Consider the following 19,253-nt stretch of genomic DNA (forward strand, 5'->3'; position numbering starts at 1 on the left):
CTGGACCTGCATAGAACCTCATCTGTAACAGTGGCAGACACAGCATACATCTCTTTTTATATAGCTGTACTTGTTTAATAATTAACTAGAGGGTCATTGAACAATATTTTTGTCATTGCATTTATGAAAGAATTTTATGGTCTCAAAGTATGTATGAAAGATTCCTTGTCAGAAGAGACTTGAAAGGTTGGGTTTTGCTCAACTGAATCAAAAATTTTTTTTGGTAATTTGTGAAAAAAAACCAAAGGAATCTTGTATTCTTTGCACCTTTCAGTCAACTATGTGATTGTCAGGCTGTGGTATACTGTGGAACATCGTTCAAGGAAACCTGCTTGTTCCCTTCTTATATTTTCATCAAGACTACCCTAAATATGTGCATAGATCATTCTCATAAAGATTTTGTAAAAATGAGAGAATAGGCATGTGGTTCAGCTGTTATTAGCATCCTCTTGTCCATGATTTTTTCTCATGCTTTTGAGCACCTCTCCACTCCTTAAATATCTTGTAAAAACAATCCCACAATGCTTTTCAAGAATGTACTCTCCCCAGCAAAGACTTTCCTGATGTGTCCTTATTTAGGCCAATCCAGCCACTCTTGCTGGTTCCATCTTCCTAAGAGGCATTTCCATTTCCTCACGTGGCACACTGCAGATTGAAGTGTCAGGGCCCCAATACGCTGATGCCATCATCACGATGATGAAGCAGATCATGATGGTAGTGATGCATTGGATGCAAATGGAGGCATTATGGCGATTCACTCTTTGTTGCTCTCATCTCCAGTTTCATCTTTGAATGAATGGCAAGGCAGAATGTCTAAAGGAAACTCATGTTTCATAGGTTCAAAACATTTTAAAATGAGTAATTGGCTGATACACTTTAAAAAATATGTGGTATCCTTGGAATGATGCAACTTAGTTAGTCCAGGCTTTCTGTATGTTGGTTTTTGTTTTAAGTTTTTAACTTTTGTTAAATAGGCAGTCTTACCTGGAGTCTTCCGTTATCTTTCTCCATGGTTTTGGACTGCACAGACTGCTGAATTTTATATGACGAAACATCAATAAGCAATTCTTTCTTTTCTCATAAGATAGAATCAACTTTTTCATGATGATGTCCTGAGTACACTTTGTTTAGTACCTTTGGGTGCAGCTAGGTGGTACAGTGGATAGATCACTGGTCTGGAATCAGGAAGACCTGCATTCAAATCTGGCCTTAGACTCTTACTAGCTTTGTGTCCCTGGACTAGTCACTTAACCCTGTTTGTCTCAGTTTCCTCATTTGTGAAATGAGCTGGAGAAGGCAGTGGCAAACTGCTTCAGTATCTTGATCAAGAAAACTCCAAATAGGGTCACAAAGAGTCAGACACAACAGAAATGACTTAACAACAACAGTATCTTTGGACTCTCTCTTGGGGAAAAAAGGATTTATATGTAAGATGTCTTTAGTTTCTCAAACCTGAACCACATTTTCTGACATCCTATTGGCTATCTTCACCTGTGAAGATCTTTGCATTGAAATCATTGAATATCAAACTGTAGATTGACTTAATTTTCTCATCCTTTGTACCAGATATTGATGCATAAGCAGTGTTCATCTTCACAATTGTCTTTCTTATATTCATCATCAGTGTTGTAAGGCAAGACCTCAAGTTTCCTATGAATGATGTTTCTTATTGCCTTGGGTGTGAGACAAAACCAGCGCCATCAATTCCTTTGAGTCTTCAAGAAAGCCATCTTTCCATTTAGCTGCAACTTCCTTACCTTCTGGTTCATTTACCATGAGAACAATATAGACAGTCAGCTCTTCAATTAGTAGGTCAATGGTGTGTCTTTGGCCATGACAACTCATGATGCACGTGGCTTTATTAAAGGTAATTTCTAATGGACAGTAATTGCTGGTAATTTCAGCACCTCCAGGTGCTTTCAGGGCACAGGCTTCATCATAACTTCCACTTCACCAGAAGAGCCATCCCAACTCTAACATTTGATGCAGATCTAGCCTTACTCTGTCTGAACTGTATCATACGCCCCTACTCAAAGAGTCAATCAGTTGTTGCTTCCCTTTATAGGCTGGCTTCCTCCATTAGAATGCAAGTTATCTGTCTTGCTTGTATGTATATATACAGGTTATTCTTAAAGTCTGGACACGTAGGCAAAAATGCATATTTTCAAGAAATGAAATGAAAGAAATTTTCAACAACATTTTATTTAATTGGAATATTAATAAATAACATCTTCAATTCATTTGTGATGCAAAGGTTGATGCTCTTTGCAAGATTCATGTGAACTCGATGCAATAACTCCACATTGCCGTCAATTGCCTCTGTGTCCAGACTTTAGGAACACCCTGTATAATGCTTAGCACTGTGGTTGGCATATAGTAAATACTTCATAAATGCTTTATTATACCCATTAATCAATTAGCATGGCATTTTGTAAGCACCTACTATGTGGCAGGCACTGTACTTGGTGTCAGGAATACAAAGACAAAAATAAAACTATCCTTGCCCTCAAAGAATTTACATTCATCACAGCATTCTCTAATAGCTTGGGCAACATTGGCCACCAAACCCCTTCCCCAGGCTGGGCTCTCCCCAGCTCCCAGCACCCTTCAGCAGACTCCAAAGGAGTAATCTGCCTGCGGAGTGCTGCCGGAACGACAAACTCTGAATTTTTGGCATCTAAGTGTGGACCATCCTCTGAGTGGTTCTCCCTAGCATCTCTGCCCTCATGAAGCACAGACATAACCCTTCTTCAGCCTGGCTGAGAAATATTCCCAGACCACCATCAATGAACAGGTTTCATTTTCCTGAGCATTCAGCAAATAACTCCTTCCTTACCGGAGAAGAGTTTGTTCTAGCAGGAGAATCTGAGGACAGCCAGAATGAGCTCAGTGCTTGACAAACGTTCCACAGACCTCCACAGGAACTAGATAGGACTTTAGTTGGGACTTGAACCCAGTTCCCCTGACCCGCTATGCTCTTCTCATTGCTCCTTTAAAGTCAACTCTCATTCGGAGGTCAAAGCCTGATGTGTTGGGAAGGGAAAGGAATAAATTAAGTGCCTTCTATCTGCCAGTCACTGTGCTAAACACTTTTCAAATATTATCTCATTTGATGCTCACAATAACCCTGGGAGATGGGTGCTATTCTTATCCCAATTTTACAGGTGAGGAAACTGAGACAGACAGAGATTAAGAGACTTGCTAAGGGTCATCCAACTAGAAAGCCTCTGAGGCTGGATTTGAACTCAGATCTTCCTGATTCCAGGACTGGTGCTCTCTCCACTGTGCCACCTAGTGGCCTCTGTTAAGGAGACGGTCTTACTTGTTGCTTTTATAGCTCTCCATCTGATTTAGGCCAATTACACTGGGTTCACTTCTGACCGTATCTTTTGTCTCAATTCCTATCTAGCCTTTATTCATTGAATGGGCATTGCCTCAGACAAGCTGAGACTGGGAAAGACCTTAATTTAGAAAGGCCTAGGTCACCCTGCATCCTGGGCCATTGCTAGCCTCTTGACTTTTGTCACTGGACTTCAGTGACTCTGGAGGAGAGAGTGAGGCTGCTGGCTTTGTGCTACTCTGCCTCACTTAAATCCAGTTCATTCGCAAGTCAAGGCATCATCCTCGTGATGTCACTGGGCCTCTTTGAGAACAAGGAGGAACAGCATCACCAATGTCTTGAATACCAAGGCCACCTCTATGTGCCTGAGGAAATGATGTGTGGATGAGTTGTCCCAGAGACCAGGAAATACGAGTGGATGATTCAGTGGCAGTGGCATATCCTAGTTTAAGAGGATAAGGGAGCTGCATGTGCATATCTGGGCAACCGGGATTATTGTTGGCCGCCACTTTGATGAGGCTCACTCAGACTCCTTCTGAAAAGCCCTGGCACCAATAATGGTATGATTTTGGCCAATTAACATTACCTCTCTGGGCTTCATTCATCTGTAAAATAAGGGGCTTATACTGAATAACCTCTAAGGTCCTTTTCAGCTCTCCACCTGCAATCCTCAGCCCAGTCTGGAATCAGAGCCATACTCAACATGACCCCTGCAGGAGCAAGGATGGGGCAGGGTGTGGCTCTAATACCAGCAGGTGAAGGATTGAGCTCCCTTATGCCTCCAGGTACAAGGATGGGAAGCCTGTCTCTGGGCGCCAGTCTCCACACTCAGTAGTAATCAAGGAGGTGACAGAACAGAATGCAGGCACCTATACCCTGGCATTGTGGAACAGGCAGGCTGGCCTGAGACGTGAAATCAGCTTGGAGCTGGTAGTGAACGGTATGAGCCAAGGGAGAGGGGCTGGCCCAGGCTGGCATGGGGCAAACCAGATTTGGGCAAGGGAGTGGAACTAGAGCCAGGAAAGTGGATGGTGGAAAAGGGAATAAGGGACAGGGAGAGGCTGGGATGAAGGCCAGGGCTTCAGGGAACAATGCAGTCAAGGAGAGGAAAACTAACAGGGCAGTGGAAGGAAAGGACAGTAGAAAAGGAGCTGAGGGGGGCAGGAATAGGGATTAGGCTAGGGGGTTACCATTTGATGGGGGAGCAGTAAATGCCCCAAAAGAATGTGGGTCAGAGCTACAGTCAATCTGCTCCCCCCCCCCCACACACACACACACATACTCAGGACTGAGTGGCTCCAGAGACACATCCCGACTGGTTTCTGGCAGTTCCCCTGGCCAGCCGACCCCATCCCCCACCACACACACACCCCATGACAGTGGAAGTCATAGTGCAAAAGCTGGAGATGGGCAGTGGAGGGGAGGCAGCACAAGCCACTGGGGTAGGTCTACAGGTGTCCTGGACACCTGCATCCATCTGTCTGTTCTTTTGTCCACAGTCCCTCCCCACATCCTTGAGAAGGAGGCATCCTCACCCAGCATCTACTCCCGCCACAGCCGCCAGGCCCTCACCTGTACTGTGTATGGGGCACCACCACCTGATGTCATCCAGTGGCAGTGGAGGCCCTGGACTCCCTGCAAGATGTTCTCCAGACGCAGCCTGTAGGTATCCCCTCCCGGGGCTGATTTTAGCCAATACCACATTCTTGACCCTGGCCCTGACCCTAATCTGTACCGAAGCCCCAACCCTCATCCTAACTTTTACCCTACCTAATTGTACCTTGTGGTGATCAGAGGAGACTGGGGATGAAGGACCTGAGCTGGGCCCTGAAGGGGGGATAGGATTTAAATAAATGGAGAGGTAGCAGGGAGGTCATTGAGGTAGAGAGTAAGGATATAATCATTAAAGCATGAGCCATGTTCAGAGATTGAGCAGGCTAGAATTTAAGGTATGTAAAATTGAGGAGAGGGAGATAAGGCTGAAGAGGTAGGTTGGGAGGGCCTTAAATGCCAAGCTAAAGAATTTGAATTTTGGCAAAAGAGATCCATTGAAACTTTTTTGAGCATGAGAGATTGTGATCAGAGCACTGAGAGAGAAACAGAGACAAGAGAGGGGAAGAGAGCAAGAGTGAGAAGACAGAGAGAGGGGAGAGAAAGAAAGAGGGAGAGGAGAGAGAGAGAGTAAGAGAGAGAGGAGAGCGCGAGAGACAGAGAGAGAGAGACAGAGAGAGAGAGAGAGAGGAGGCGGAGGAGGAGGAGGAGAGACGCAGAGAAAAGACAGAGAGACAGAGAGGAGAGAAAAGAGAAAGAAGAGAAGAGAAAGATAATGTAGACAGTGGGGAGAGGCTGTTACATTAGTCCAGGCGAGAGGTGACAAGGGTCTTGGTCTTCGGTGATTGTTGAGGGCAGCTGAAGGGGGGAGGCCAGCTGCCCCTGGCAGTCTTGGCAATAGGAAACCAAAGGGGTGATGAGTAGCAGTGTTGTGTCCAAGGCCAGTGAGTCCTGGCTCTGGGATGCTCCTGATTGACTTCCTTCCTGTTGTTTACGCCGATCTTCTGACTGAGTCTCTCCCCAACCAGGGCCCCTCTCCTGCTCCCTGCTGTGCCTCATCACCTTCTCGTTGGTTATCATGGGCAAGCCCCAAGGTTACCAATATAATAAATAGAAGAGCCAGGATTGGAATCCTGGTCCTGTGATGCCAGATTCCCTCTCTCATGCTTTCCTCTGACATCTGCCCTAAATGTTTGGGAAAGGAAGGGGGGGGATAAGTAGAAGCAGGGCCCAAACTGCCCAGGACTAAGTCCCTAGTGAGGCCTCGGTGGCCCAGCATTGGGATATCTTTCCTCAGCTATTGCCTCCCAAGAGCCCAAGCTCCCACCCACAAGGGCACCAAAAAGACCCCTCCATTCATGAGCTCCTTCAGAGATGACAGGCCAGAGGATGGCTCAGTCACCAGTTTGTATGCCTGGCAGCGCATCACCAATCACAACCGAACAGCTGTTTGTAGTTCTCTAGCTAGCCCTGGTCTCCATCACTCCCTCACTTGCATTCAATTCAATTTAATTATCCTCATTAAAAATACTACCCAGGGCTGAACTGGGCTAAAATGAGAGGGGTAGGGGCACCCCCTGCTTTGGAGGAGCTCACAGTCTTGGAGATAAAGGGGTGGAAATGGGGAAAAGAGGGCAGGGGCAGAGAAAAAAGCCTGCCTTCAAGGAGCTCACAGTATAGAGAAGACAGAATGAGCCAAGGCCTGCCCTCAGGAGACTTAGAGTCTGAAGGAAACAGAAAGAACAGGATTGAGCCTTGAAGGGATAATAGGGTTTGGATAGGTGAAGACACAACATTTCAGTCCAGGGAACCACATGAGCAAAGATATAGAGGGGGCAATGAACCTGGTGTGTGGGGGGAGGAAGTGTCAAGGAGCTGATGTGGAAAGGGACTTCACTGAGCCTGGTATCAGAGAGAAGACATTGAGGTTGGTGTGGAGGAGGGTCAAAGACAAGAGCCTAGCTAAGACCTGTGTTGGTTAGGTTTATTGGGGCCATACTGTAAAGGATTTATATGCCAAGATTAAGAGTTTAAACTTATTTTGTTAGGCAACAAGCAACTCTCATAGGCTGCAAAGCAGGGGCGTGGGCTAATCTTTTCAGAGTCATCACCTGTTGTCTGTACAAAGTGGATTTGAGCATCTGTGTTATGGGAGAATGAATCTGAATACACTTAGGGCTGACCACCCAAATGTGGGAAACCTTATCTTGAGAATAAAGAGAAATCAGTCTCCTCTCCTTCTCTCTGCCCCTCTTACCACCCATGCCAAGACCACCAGACATGTCATGGGCTCTGGCCTTCAAAGAGGAGAGAGGGGAGCCACCTGGCACTTTTCTCCTCTCCTGAAAGGGGTGGGACAGCCTCAAACACTGGTTTCCCCCTATTCTTTCCTGTGGAAGCACAGAAGGCAGCCAGCAGGAGGGCGGCATCAGCGGGACCGAATGCCCCAGTGTGTGGACTGGAGGGAGGTCTCGGCCCAGGATGCTGTGAACCCCATTGAGAGCCTGGACACCTGGACTGAATCTGTGGAAGGCAAAAACAAGGTGAGAACCATGCCTAGGACTGGAATCAATTAACAAGCATTTATTGAGCTTCTGCTTTGTGCCAGGCACCATGGATGGTGCTGGTGATACAAAGCCAAGAGTAAGGGCAAGGTAGCCTCTTTAGGCACTGACAGCTGCCAAAAAAGGAGGAGGCCAGAAGGAAAGCCCCCTGGCTCTAGGCTGCTCTGGCCAGTACTTAACTGCGTACCATGGCAACCTTGAGGGCCTGAGGCAGTCCTGCAGTTCACCATCACCATCACCAGCCTGCCTGAAGGTCCAAAGATCTGGGTTCTGGGGTCACTCCTACCAAATACTAGAATTTTTGTGAAAGTCAAACACCTTTGGGGGCCTCACATCCCCCATGTGCAAAGTGACCGTAATAAAATAATAATTCATTTTTATATAATGCTTTATGATTTTCTGAGCACTTTCCTCAGAATAGGCCTTTGAGGTAAGAGAAAGCTAGAAGGGATCTTAGGGGTCAATAAGTTCAACCCACTTAATTTTACAGATAAAGAAACTGAGGCCTCGATTGTTGAGTGACTTGCCCAGGGTCACCTAGCTAAATAAATGTCTAAGGCAGAATTCAAACCCAGGTCTTCCTGATTCCAAGTCAGGAATATCCATATGTATGTCTGTATATATATGTGTGTGTGTGTGTGTGTGTGTGTGTGTGTGTGTGTGTGTGTGTGTGTGTATATATATATATATATATATGAGACAGAGAGAGAGAGAGAAAGAGAGAGAGAGAGAGAGAGAGTATATGAGTATAATAACCACACTGCCTTTCCAGGCCCTCTGCTTTTTATCCCTTTAATTCTCAACCACATTCACCTCTATCTCAGGGTAAGTGTAGGTTCTTCCTGGGAGGAAATTCAAAGGAATGATTGTCTCATTCCCTCTCATCCCCTGCTTCTATGCACATGTACATGTTGCTGTGGTACTGCACTGGAGAACATTCTACTTGTGACTTTAGGGATGGAGGCCTAAGTAGGGAGGCAAGGCCCTGACTCCCTGCCCAGTGGCCAGACTCAGGCCTTACCAATTGCCTGATCTCTATTTAAAAGATTTTGTGATTTTAAGTTAGAAGAGACCTAAAGGGTCATCTAGTCCAACTCCCTCATTATGCAGATGGGGAAACTGAGGTTTATGTGACTCGTCCAAAGTCATATAGGGAGTGAGTAGCAGAGCTGTGATGCAAACCCAGGCCCTTTGAATCTAGGTCTGAGGCTTTTGCCACCTCATCTCAAAGCAGCTTCTGCTCTATCCCAGGTCCATCTTCTTAGGATGAGGAAGGAATATTAAACACTGATAGCTTCCAACCATGAATTACCCATGTATTTGAGGGAGGACCCAGGAGTTGCTGCTAAGACAAGTAGGGAGAGATATGCCTGGATGGTGCCAACTGCTCGAAGCCAGCGCCCTGCTTTCTGCCCTTAACAGTAGCTGAAGAGGATGGCTCCCCGCTCCCATCCCTCCCATCTGCCTGCTTGATCTACTCAGTGCCCCCAAGTGGGGCTTGGGCCCAGAGAGCAACACATGAGGAGGAGGGGATGGAGGCCCAGAACAACAAAGGACTCCCATTTCCTCAAGTCACTTCCTGTTTTCATACACACCTCCAAAGATGCTTCCTGTTCAAAGGCCCATCGGGAAGTGGCCTCAGGGCCAGGAGGGGGATGGGAAGGGAATAGGAGGGAAAGGGAAGGGATGGAACCTGCAGAGAGAGAGCGCCCACTCCACTGGCCATGGGTCAGGCAAAGAACTGCAGCAGACTTGACTCCATCCTGATACACTGGATGGCATCCCTCCCTCCTTCCATCCCTGCATTTTTGTTCACTGTATTTTCCCTCCTTCACTTCCCCTAACCTCCCATCCTATTTCCCATCATAGCTAAAGCATCTAACCCTTCAAGAGACCTAGACAAGGGCCTAGTCAGCCAGTCAACAAGCATTTATTAAGCATTTACAACATGCTAGTAGTACATGGGACAACTATGTGGCAAAGTGGATAGAGAGTCACACCTGGAATCAGGAAGATCCATCTTCCTGAGTTCAAATCCAAAATCAAACACTTACTATCTGTGTGACCCTGGGCAAGTAGTCACTTCACCCTGTTTGCCTCAGTTTCCTCATCTGTAAAATGAGCTGGAAAAGGAAATGGCAAACCATCCAGTATCTTTGCCAAGAAAACCCCAAATGGGGTCACAAAGAGTCAGACAGGACTGAAATGATTTAACAACAGCAGGTGCCAGCTATTATGCTAAATGCTGAGAATACAAAGAAAGGCAAAACAAAGAAAAAGTCCCTGCCATCAAGGAGAATACATTCCAACAGGGGACACTTAGTCAGGAGCTTATTGCAGTCACAATAGAAAGTGTTTTTGGAGTCAGAGGACCTGAGTTCTCACATCCTCTCTGATACTTGCTACTTCTATGACTGGAGGCGATTTACTTAACTTTTCTGGTCCTCAGTTTCCTCTTCTATAGAATGGGGATGGGGGTGGGTCTCTGGGATCCCTTTCAGCTCTCCATCTGTGATCCTGGGACTCAGTCAGCTGGCAGGACTTGGAGATGCCACAATGTTCCTAGAACTGCTCCAGAATGGTCCAGTGGCTAAAAGGACCATTCCTATAAGTACCAGAGCAGGTACAAGGTTTGGGGGGTATTTTCCCCTGGTTTGAGAATCAATAAACCTATATTCTAATCTCAACACTGCACCTGATTTACTCTGAGACCTATGACAATGACTATCAACCAGTCAATTGAACAAACAACAAGAATTTATTTTAAGGGTCTACTATGTGTTTCTGATTTATTTAATTAATATTTTTCAATTAACAAGCATTTATTTTCTCTCTTTCCCACTTCTCTCCCCACACCACTGAGAAAGAAATCAAGAAAAACAAAATCCTTTTAACAAATACACACAGTCAAGTCAAAAAAACTCCTACATTGGCCATGTCCAAAAATGTATATTGTATTCTGTGTTGTGAACCCATCGCCTCATGGTAAGGCAGTAGGTAACATGTTTCATCATCAGTCCTCTGGAATTGTAGTCAGTTATTGTGTTGGTCAGAGCTCTTAAGTGTTCCAAAGTAGTTCGCCTTTACAATGTTATTTTAATTATATAAATTGTTCTCCTGGTTCTGATGACTTCACTCCTTAGTTTGTAAGTTCAAATCTTCCTAGGTTTCTCTTTTGTCATTTTAATGATGTTCCCTTTTGTCTTTTTTTTAACATTTTTTGTCATTTTTAACAGCATTTCATTCCATTAATATCATGATAATAGCTAGCATTATCTACTGCTTTAAGATTTACAAAGCACTTTACATGTCTTCTGATTTGACCTTTACAACCACCCTTCAAGGGAGGCACCTTTCTTATCCCCTCTTTATAGATAAGGAAACTGTCAGTGGAGGTTAAAGTGACTTGCCCAGAGTCACACAATTAAGAGGTGTCTGAGACAGGATTCAAACTCAGCTGTTCCTGACTCTTCCCTTTGCCACCTGGCTGCTCCTGGTTTCTTTAAGGAAATAAAGCATGTGGGTGTTATCCCATGAGGAGAAGGGCTGGAGCCCAGGACTCCTGGAACATGATTCCTAGCACTCTGTGCTACCCCACAACCTGCTTCCTGTCCCCAGGCTATTTCTCCAGCTACTCACAAGCCATGATTAGGGGAAGGGGACATTGGTTGGAAAAAGAAATCTCAGTAGTGTGTCCTCTCCCACTCCAGACGGTGAGCAAGCTGGTGATCCAGGAGGCCAATGTCTCTGTCATGTACAAGTGTGTCACCTTCAACAAAGTGGGGCGGGATGAGCGGCTCATCTACTTCTACGTAACTAGTGAGTAAGGTGGGGAGCGCATTCGGGATATGGGGGACCCCTGTGCAAAGGTGTGGAAGGAGATGGAAGGTTGGGGAGGGGTCAATCGGCCTGAAATGGAAAGTATATGAAGGGAAGTTAAATGAGATTACTGGGGAGGTAGGGAGGGAGCGGGTTTGTAGAGGACTTTGAAAGCCAGGCTGAGGATTTGGTATTTTATCAGTCAAGCTACCAGGAGCCATTAATTTTTGAGTAGGCAAGCGACAGAAATGTCATAGAAATGTCCATTTGGCAGCTGCATGGTGGATGATTTGGAGAGGGGACAGTAGTCTAGGCAAGAGGTGATGAGGGTCTGTAGAGGCTGTGTGAGTGGAGAGAAGGGGATGGATTCATGAGCTGTTGTGAAGATAGAATCAATAAACTGGAAACTGAATGGATGGGAGAGGGGGAGGATAAGGGAGACAGGTGAGTCAAGGTTGACTCTAAAATTAAAAAGGAAGGTCCTCCTCCTCTTCCTCCTCCTCCTCTTCCTCCTCCTCCTCCTCTTCCTCCTCCTCCTCCTCTTCCTCCTCCTCCTGGTAAGGCCCTGAAACAAAATTGGGAAGTTTGGAAGAGAGATTGGGTTTGAGGGAAAATATAAGCTCTAATTTAAGACACGTTCAGTTAAGATGCCTGCAGGACATCCAAGAGTAATGCCAGAAGGTAGATGATGATGCTGAATTATAGTGCGAGTGCATGACTAAGACTTAGAAGGCCCAGGCTCTGGTTCCTGTTCAGTTACTACCCATCTATGTGACCTCAAGGAAATTAGTTCTCCTCCTCTGCAAAGTGGAGGGGGGTGGGGTATAGACTAAATGAGAGGTGTCAGACTCAAGGCCTCTGTGCACAGGCAGCCCCCAAATCTTCCAAGTAAGGCCCAAACCAGATTGAAATGTAACTGGGAGATGTTTAACAAAATAAATACAAATATAACATCGATAACGTTAATTTGTGCTTTTCTAAGTCGCAGGGATCTGTTTCTATTGGAGCTTGGACTAAATTAATTCCAAGACCCTGCCCAGTTTTATGAGAATGCTTAAATCAGTGAGACCTGAGGGTGGAGATGGAGATGGGAGGTGACACTTGAAGTCGTGAGGGTGGATGAGATTGCCAAGGCCAAAAAGAGAAAAGGAGAGAGAGACAGAGAAAGAGACAGAGAGAGACAGAAACAGAGACACAGACAGAAGAGGGCTGTGGCTGAGACGTTGGGAGATTCCTGTATTTAGACTGTGGAAGGGGTTAAGAAAAAAGTGTAAGCCGGGGAGTAATCAGAGAACAATGTCATGAAAGCCAAGGGATAAGAGGGTGTCATGAGAAAGAGGATGATGAATAATGTCAAATGGTGCAGAGGTCAAGGAGGATGAGGACTGAGAAAAAGGCCCTTGGGTTTTGTGATCCAGGCGGGCAAGGCCTCAGGGCAGCTGTGGGGATGGCAGCCCACCTGGCCCCGGGAGCCCACACATTCTTTCCTACAGCCATACCTGATGGTTTCACCATCGAGTCGGAACCATCTGAAGAGCCCGTGGAGGGCCAGGACCTGACCCTCAGCTGCAAGGCAGACAACTACACTTACGAGAATCTTCAGTGGTACCGCCTGAACCTGTCCACACTGCATGATGCTCAAGGGAACCCACTCCTGCTCGACTGCAAGAATGTGCACTTGTACGCCACCCGGCTGGAGGGCCAGCTGAGCTCCACACCAGGTTCCCGCCATGCCACCCTGCGCCTGGCCCTGCCCCGCATTGCTCCTGACGAGGAGGGCGATTATGTGTGTGAAGTGCAAGACCGGAGGAGCCATGAGAAGCACTGCCACAAGAAATACATCTCTGTGCAGGGTGAGGTGCCCCAGAGGGCAGCCGGGGCCAGAGGTCAGGGAGAGGGAGAGAAAGAGAGATATGGCACCCAGAACGAGGTGTAGCAGAACAGATGCAGTGATAGCTATAGGCTTAATCCATGACGAGAGAACTAGAGCCTCCTAGAGCTCTCTGTGGGGGTCCATTTCACAGGCCTGGGAGAATTCACTCTCTCCCCCCCAAAACACCCACAAAAAACACATAAACACATGGATGCCACCACAAATTCAAAAGGCATTTAATGAAATTCAAATCAAAAAGTATTTTATAATAGCTAATAATAATAATTGGGCAGCTAGGTGGTGCAGTGGATAGAGCACCAGGCTTAGAGTCACAAAGATCTGAGTTCAGATCTGGCCTCAGACACTCACTAGCTGTGTGACTGTGGGCAAGTCACTTAACCCCTGTTTGCCTCAGTTTCCTCATCTGTAAAATGAGCTGGAGAAGGAAACAGCAAACCACTCCAGTATCTTTGCCAAGAAAACCCCATTGACAATGGGGTCACACAGAATTGGACACAACTAAACAATAGGCCCCTGTCCTCAGGCAGCTTATATTGTAATGGAAGGAAAGCCCCCCACTCCCCCCTCACCCCACACCCCGCAACACACACATGCATACACACAGCACTGCTGTCACTGTCTTTTCTCTCTGCCCACCCCTCCTTCCCCGCCCCCCACCCCCCCAATCAAACCAGGTCTCTCTTCTTTGTCTCCTGTTGCCCCAGCTCAACATCACTCCCTCCCTGCTACCTTCTCAGGCTCTTAGCTGTGGGGGTATCCCCTGCAGCTAACCCCACACATTGCCCTTCCCCCAGCTCTGGAGGTACCCCAGCTCACACAGAACCTGACTGACCTTTCGGTGAACGTCAGTGACTCCATTGAGATGCGATGTCGGGTGGCCGGGGCCCATGTGCCAGACATTGTCTGGTACAAAGATGAGAGGCTGCTGGAGGAGGAATCAGGTATGGAGGGGCCCTGAGAGTGGGAAGGCCCTGGGAAGATCCAAAGGAAAGTCCCAGGCAGGGGACTATGATCCACAGTCCTGGCTACTCCATTCTAGGTTCTCACCCCTCTGTCTCTCTTCTTGTTTCTTGATTGTTTTCAACTCTGTGAGGGTTGGCTTCTGTCTGATGGCCTCTTTCCTAAAGGCCTCCAAGCCCACTGAGCCCACATATGGACAATGGACAATCCAATTCCTTTTTCCCTTGGTTTAGTTAGGACAAGTTGGGACTTTTTCAAAGGGAACTTTACAAAGAAACTGAAGGAAAGAAAGTAAATCCAAGAACTAGAAATCCAGTTGTGTTACAAAAGATTCCCTGTCTGTGGAGCAGCTGGCCCAGGCCCTATCATTGGGCACAGACTCACTGGGGCCACAGCCTTGTCTCAGAGACAATCCTGCCCTCAAAGCCCCTCCTTATACTCCCTCACCTTCTGTCCTCCCTAAAGAAAGAGGTTCATTCACTCCCCTCCTTAGTTAGATTGGATATTTGGTGGTTTTTTGTTAGAGGGCAAACCCAGGGGAGAAACACCAGCAAAGAGCATCCTTCAAGCCCAAAAGTACCTCCTTCATCCCCAGGGAAGGCTAGGGACAACTTCTCCTAGAAGCTGTCCGTGGATAGGGTTGAATTTAGGAAGAAATTGTTGTCACCTGGGTTGAAAAAAGGGCTACTTCAAAGGGTGTCTCTGTCCCTCATACTCAGCTAAGCCAAATGTGTGGTTTCTTTTGGCTGGAGAACATTGAATTCCATGTGGTGAATGGGCCAGAGTAGAGACCAAGGACAAGGTCTATGTGTCCTGGGTGAGGGAGATGAGGGGGAAGGGAGAAGTAACAGTATCCCTTCAGTTCCACCAAATTCAGGTCTGCTCTGAACATTGCAGGGAGGCATGATTTATCCAGCACCATCATACGAGCATATATTAGTGTGTATCCCCTTTCAACACTAAAACTTTAATTTTAACCACTATAGATGGAATCGTTCTCAAATGGAGCATATATATACATACATATTCCTAACCAATGATAATAAACATAATTTAACCTCATTTTTTAATCTCATCACTATAAACCTTAGGGACTGTGTTTGGCTGAGATACAGTGAGTTTCTCTAGGCCCCTGCCCACTGGTCTTAAGCAGTTCTCATGTCTGTTTTTATAAGGGTTTTTTTTAATAGTTTTCTCTCTTTTCCTTCACCGTAGCTATCACTTCTCACTGTTGTCGCTGTCCCTACCTCTGACTGCTCTGCCATCCTTACTCCTATATAATTTTGCTTGTCTTAATATTCTGTGAGCTGAGAAACCAGATAATGAATTGTGATAGAACTGTGTGTTAACCAAGTATAACTAGGCTCTGAATGAAGATCTCTTCTATGAGGAAAGTATTTGACTTTTCGACAATGACTTTGGCTGCTCAGATGCCTTGTTTGCTTCCTTTCTGGTGTCAAGGTTGACTGATAAGCGACTCCAGTATAAGCCATGGCCCCTGCCTTTGGAGTTCACAATCTCTGTGAGGCAACAGGATGCACATATCTGAAACCCACGACCAATTCAGTTAAATTCAATTCGACAAACATTCATTGAGCACCGCTATGTGCAGGACCCTGTGATACAGAGAATGCAAGATAGACCTTTCTTGACCTGGACCACAGTCTAGCTATCAGGGTGGAAGGAGGCTCTAAAGATTAGACGTAGCCATTATCAGTTCTGAAGGTCTCAGAGAGAGCCTTCGAGAGAATAGCAAAAGAACATATTGCTGGGTAGGGGGGAGGAGGGAGAAACTATTCTTCCCTCTCCTTCCCATCCCTAACTTCCTTCCTCTCTCTCAGGGATTGACTTGGCTGACTCCAACCAAAGACTGAGTATCCAGAGGGTGCGGGAGGAAGACGCAGGCCGATACCTGTGCAGCGTCTGCAATGCCAAGGGCTGTGTCAATTCCTCTGCCAGCGTGTCTGTGGAAGGTAGCAGATCCACAAGTGAGGGCGGGCAGCCATTTAGGACACTACCCACAGGCGGCACAGTGAATGACCCCCCAAAATATTAACGCATGTACCTCTAATGTTAGAAGAGCCCTTCTCCGTAGCACACAGGTTACACTGATGGCTTAAAGCCTCCTATGGACAGCAGTACTTGGGAGGAACAATTTTCAAATGAGGGTCAGGGGTGGGAGAATAGACAGTACTTAAGTTTTTCTTTGAGCCCCAATGTCTTCTGGTTCTGGTTGGTAGTCTTTGTAGGCCCAGCATAGACTCCGAGGACTCTGCCCAGGGTCAGGCTTTCCAACTAGATAAGATTTTCCAATCTTATTTCTCATTCTCATACTCAGGCAGAGTGATGGTTCAGTGGTAATGTGCTGATTTGAAATTAGGAAGACCTGAGTTCAAGTCTTGACTCAGATACTTATTAGCTGTCTGACTCTTGGGGCAAGTCACTTACTTTTCCTCAGGCTGTTTCCTCATCTGTAAAGTAGGGGTGATTATAGCACCTACCACTTATGGGTTTGTAGTGAGAATTAAATGAAATAAAGTATGTAACACATTTTGTAAACATTAGAGCACTATATAAATGTTTGTTATTACTACTGGTCTGGGAAAGAGACTAGGCATATGGGGCTTTTTAGAGACATCCTGGTTGCTGAGCTGCAGGGGGCACAGGAAAATGAAGGCCCTGAGCTGGGAGAATAGGTGCATCAACCCCACCTAGAGGGCTGTGGAGAAATAAGGCTGAGGCTCCTTCCTCATGGGCATACCCAGAGTCCTACCCGGGAGGGCGGGCCAGCCCTGACCTTTCCCTCACTTCCTAGGGTCTGAAGACAAAGGCAGCATGGAGATTGTCATCCTCATCGGCACCGGAGTCATTGCTGTGTTCTTCTGGATCCTCCTCATCCTCATCTTCTGCAACATGAAGCGGGTAAGTCTAAGGCGGGCCGGGGCCCCCAGGCCTGCCTTCAGCTGGCCATTCCTACCTCTGCTCAGAGGCTGCTCAGCTTGGAAGCAAGCCCAGGGTGGTGTGGCAGGTGGGCAGAGCCAGAGAAGATGCCAATGCCCTCTTCCCCTGATCATGCAGGCCTCACTGTTCCCATTAGCCTGCCAGCAGAGTGGAAGCTCCTTGCATATGGAACAATTTCATCTTTATTTTTGTGTCTACAGCACCTGGCGCACAGTAGAAAATCTACAAATACTTGTTGACTGACAGATTATTTCCTCCTGATACTGGAACTAAATGGGGCTAGCCCAGATATGATGCTACCACCAGAGACAGAGGGACTATTATCCACTCCTGCCTACCTACCTTCCCCTGGGCCTTCTGTATGCTGGCCACTCATCTCCCTCCTTCTCTGTTATTACCATCAAGTCTATTTTGCTTTGAAATTTACTTTTCCTTCCTCTGCCAAGCCTCCATTCTCCACATAGTAATTGATTCTCCTCACCCCCATCATTCTCTCTCTCTCTCTCTCTCTCTCTCTCTCTCTCCCTCCCTCCCTCCCTCACATACACATACACACACACATATTTTAAATTCTAAAAGGAAGGAAGTTGGGAACTCCTAATATAAATTGAAAAGTGATAAACAGAAAGACAGGCAGTCACACAGATAGAAACCTTCAGATAGACCACAGAAATAGGGCAGAGTCTTCCCTTTCCAGGATTCTCCGGCTTTCAGGAGAGAATCTTTCATCCTTCAGATGAGCTGGCTTCAAACACCAGCTATGACACTGATGAGCTGTGTGATCTTGGGCGAGTCACTCTGGGTCTAAGTTTGCTTATCTGTAAAATGGAGGGGCTGGACAAGATGATCTCTTTGGTGGTTGTTGTTATGAACTTGTTTCAGTTGTATCTGACTCTGTGTGACCTCATCTGGGGTTTTCTTGGCAGAGACACTGGAATGGTTCACCATTTCCTTCTCCAGCTCATTTTACAGATGAGGAAACCGAGGCAAACAGGGTTAAATGATTTGCCCAGGGTCACACAGCTAGTAAGTGTCTGAGGCCAGTTTCAAACTCTCCTTTTAGATCTGTTGCTCTAAATCTTGTGAAATTTGCCCCAATATAACTTCTACCTATATCTCCCAGCTCTGTCTTCTGGAGCCAAGCAGAAAAAGGTCGATCTTCAGATTGTCTAGGGAACAGAAGTTAGCAGGATTTAGTCTTCAGCAGTGTAGAAACAACAGATCTTAACCTCTAATTAGCAAAACTAATTAGTTAAAATTTTTCCAATTCTTAGCATAGTACTGGGTGCATAGTAGGCACTTTTTAAATGCTTCCTGATTTGTCAACTTGATTCTTACCAAATAGATGGCTGAGTGAGTTCCTCTTCTCTCCAGCCTTCCTCTGCCTCCCCATCTGTGACCTTGCCTTGGTATTCCAGGGTCTCTGTTTCCACCCCATTCCTCAACGAAGGATACACTTCATGCTACTTGTTCCATGCTCTGGGTGTGATACTTTCCCAAGGCATAAAAATGTCTAGGTGCAGCTCTGCTAATTTTCTGAAAGCCCAGATTAGATCTTATCCTCTCTTTTCTCACACAATTTTGTTGTCTCCCTATGGCCTACAAGAGAATATTAAAATAGGATCATAGATTTAGAGCTAGAGGTGGTCCCTCAGGTCCAGCACCCCCATTTTACAGATGAGGGCATTGAGGCCTAGATGGTTAAATAACTCACTAAGGTCTGTAACAGGATTTGAACCATGATGTTCTCGATTGCAAGGTTCATTACTCTATATGCTCCACTTCACTGACTCTCTAAACTCCTTTGCCTAGTTTTCAAGGCCCTGGGTACTCTGATCCCAATGTACCTTTCCAGACTAATCTCTTACTCTTTCATATAAGCTATGCTTTAGCCAAACTGGACACCCAGCCACTCCCTAGACATTGCCTGCTTCTAAAGCTTTGATCATTAGATTTCTTCTGCCTAAAATCACTAGGTGTTGTCTCAGTCAAGATATCTCTGCCCTCTGTACCCCGTACTGCACCCACCCCTAGCCGGGTCCAACTGCCCTCTGCCTCTGAGGTCCTCAGGGCCCAAGTTAGTTGCTACTCCTGAGACCCCTCTCTGACATGCTCCTTGCTTTCTCTCCACCCTCAAAGCAATCTGGATCTTGGTATAAATGAT

The 19,253-nt window shown here is 46.4% G+C and overlaps 1 protein-coding gene across 1 annotated transcript in view; it reads left to right on the top strand.

Annotated features, from left to right (window-relative positions):
- Positions 1-19,253, top strand: part of FLT4 (fms related receptor tyrosine kinase 4) — a 104,585-nt gene that overhangs the window by 61,041 nt on the left and 24,291 nt on the right. The window contains exons 9-16 of the mRNA XM_036750870.1: positions 4,126-4,280; positions 4,840-5,002; positions 7,296-7,434; positions 11,166-11,274; positions 12,768-13,127; positions 13,963-14,109; positions 15,970-16,101; positions 16,944-17,050. Of these exons, the coding sequence (XP_036606765.1) occupies positions 4,126-4,280; positions 4,840-5,002; positions 7,296-7,434; positions 11,166-11,274; positions 12,768-13,127; positions 13,963-14,109; positions 15,970-16,101; positions 16,944-17,050 (1,312 nt within the window). The remainder of the gene's footprint in view (positions 1-4,125; positions 4,281-4,839; positions 5,003-7,295; positions 7,435-11,165; positions 11,275-12,767; positions 13,128-13,962; positions 14,110-15,969; positions 16,102-16,943; positions 17,051-19,253) is intronic.

The sequence above is a fragment of the Trichosurus vulpecula genome, chromosome 3, assembly GCF_011100635.1.
Source record: "Trichosurus vulpecula isolate mTriVul1 chromosome 3, mTriVul1.pri, whole genome shotgun sequence".
NCBI lineage: Eukaryota > Metazoa > Chordata > Mammalia > Diprotodontia > Phalangeridae > Trichosurus > Trichosurus vulpecula.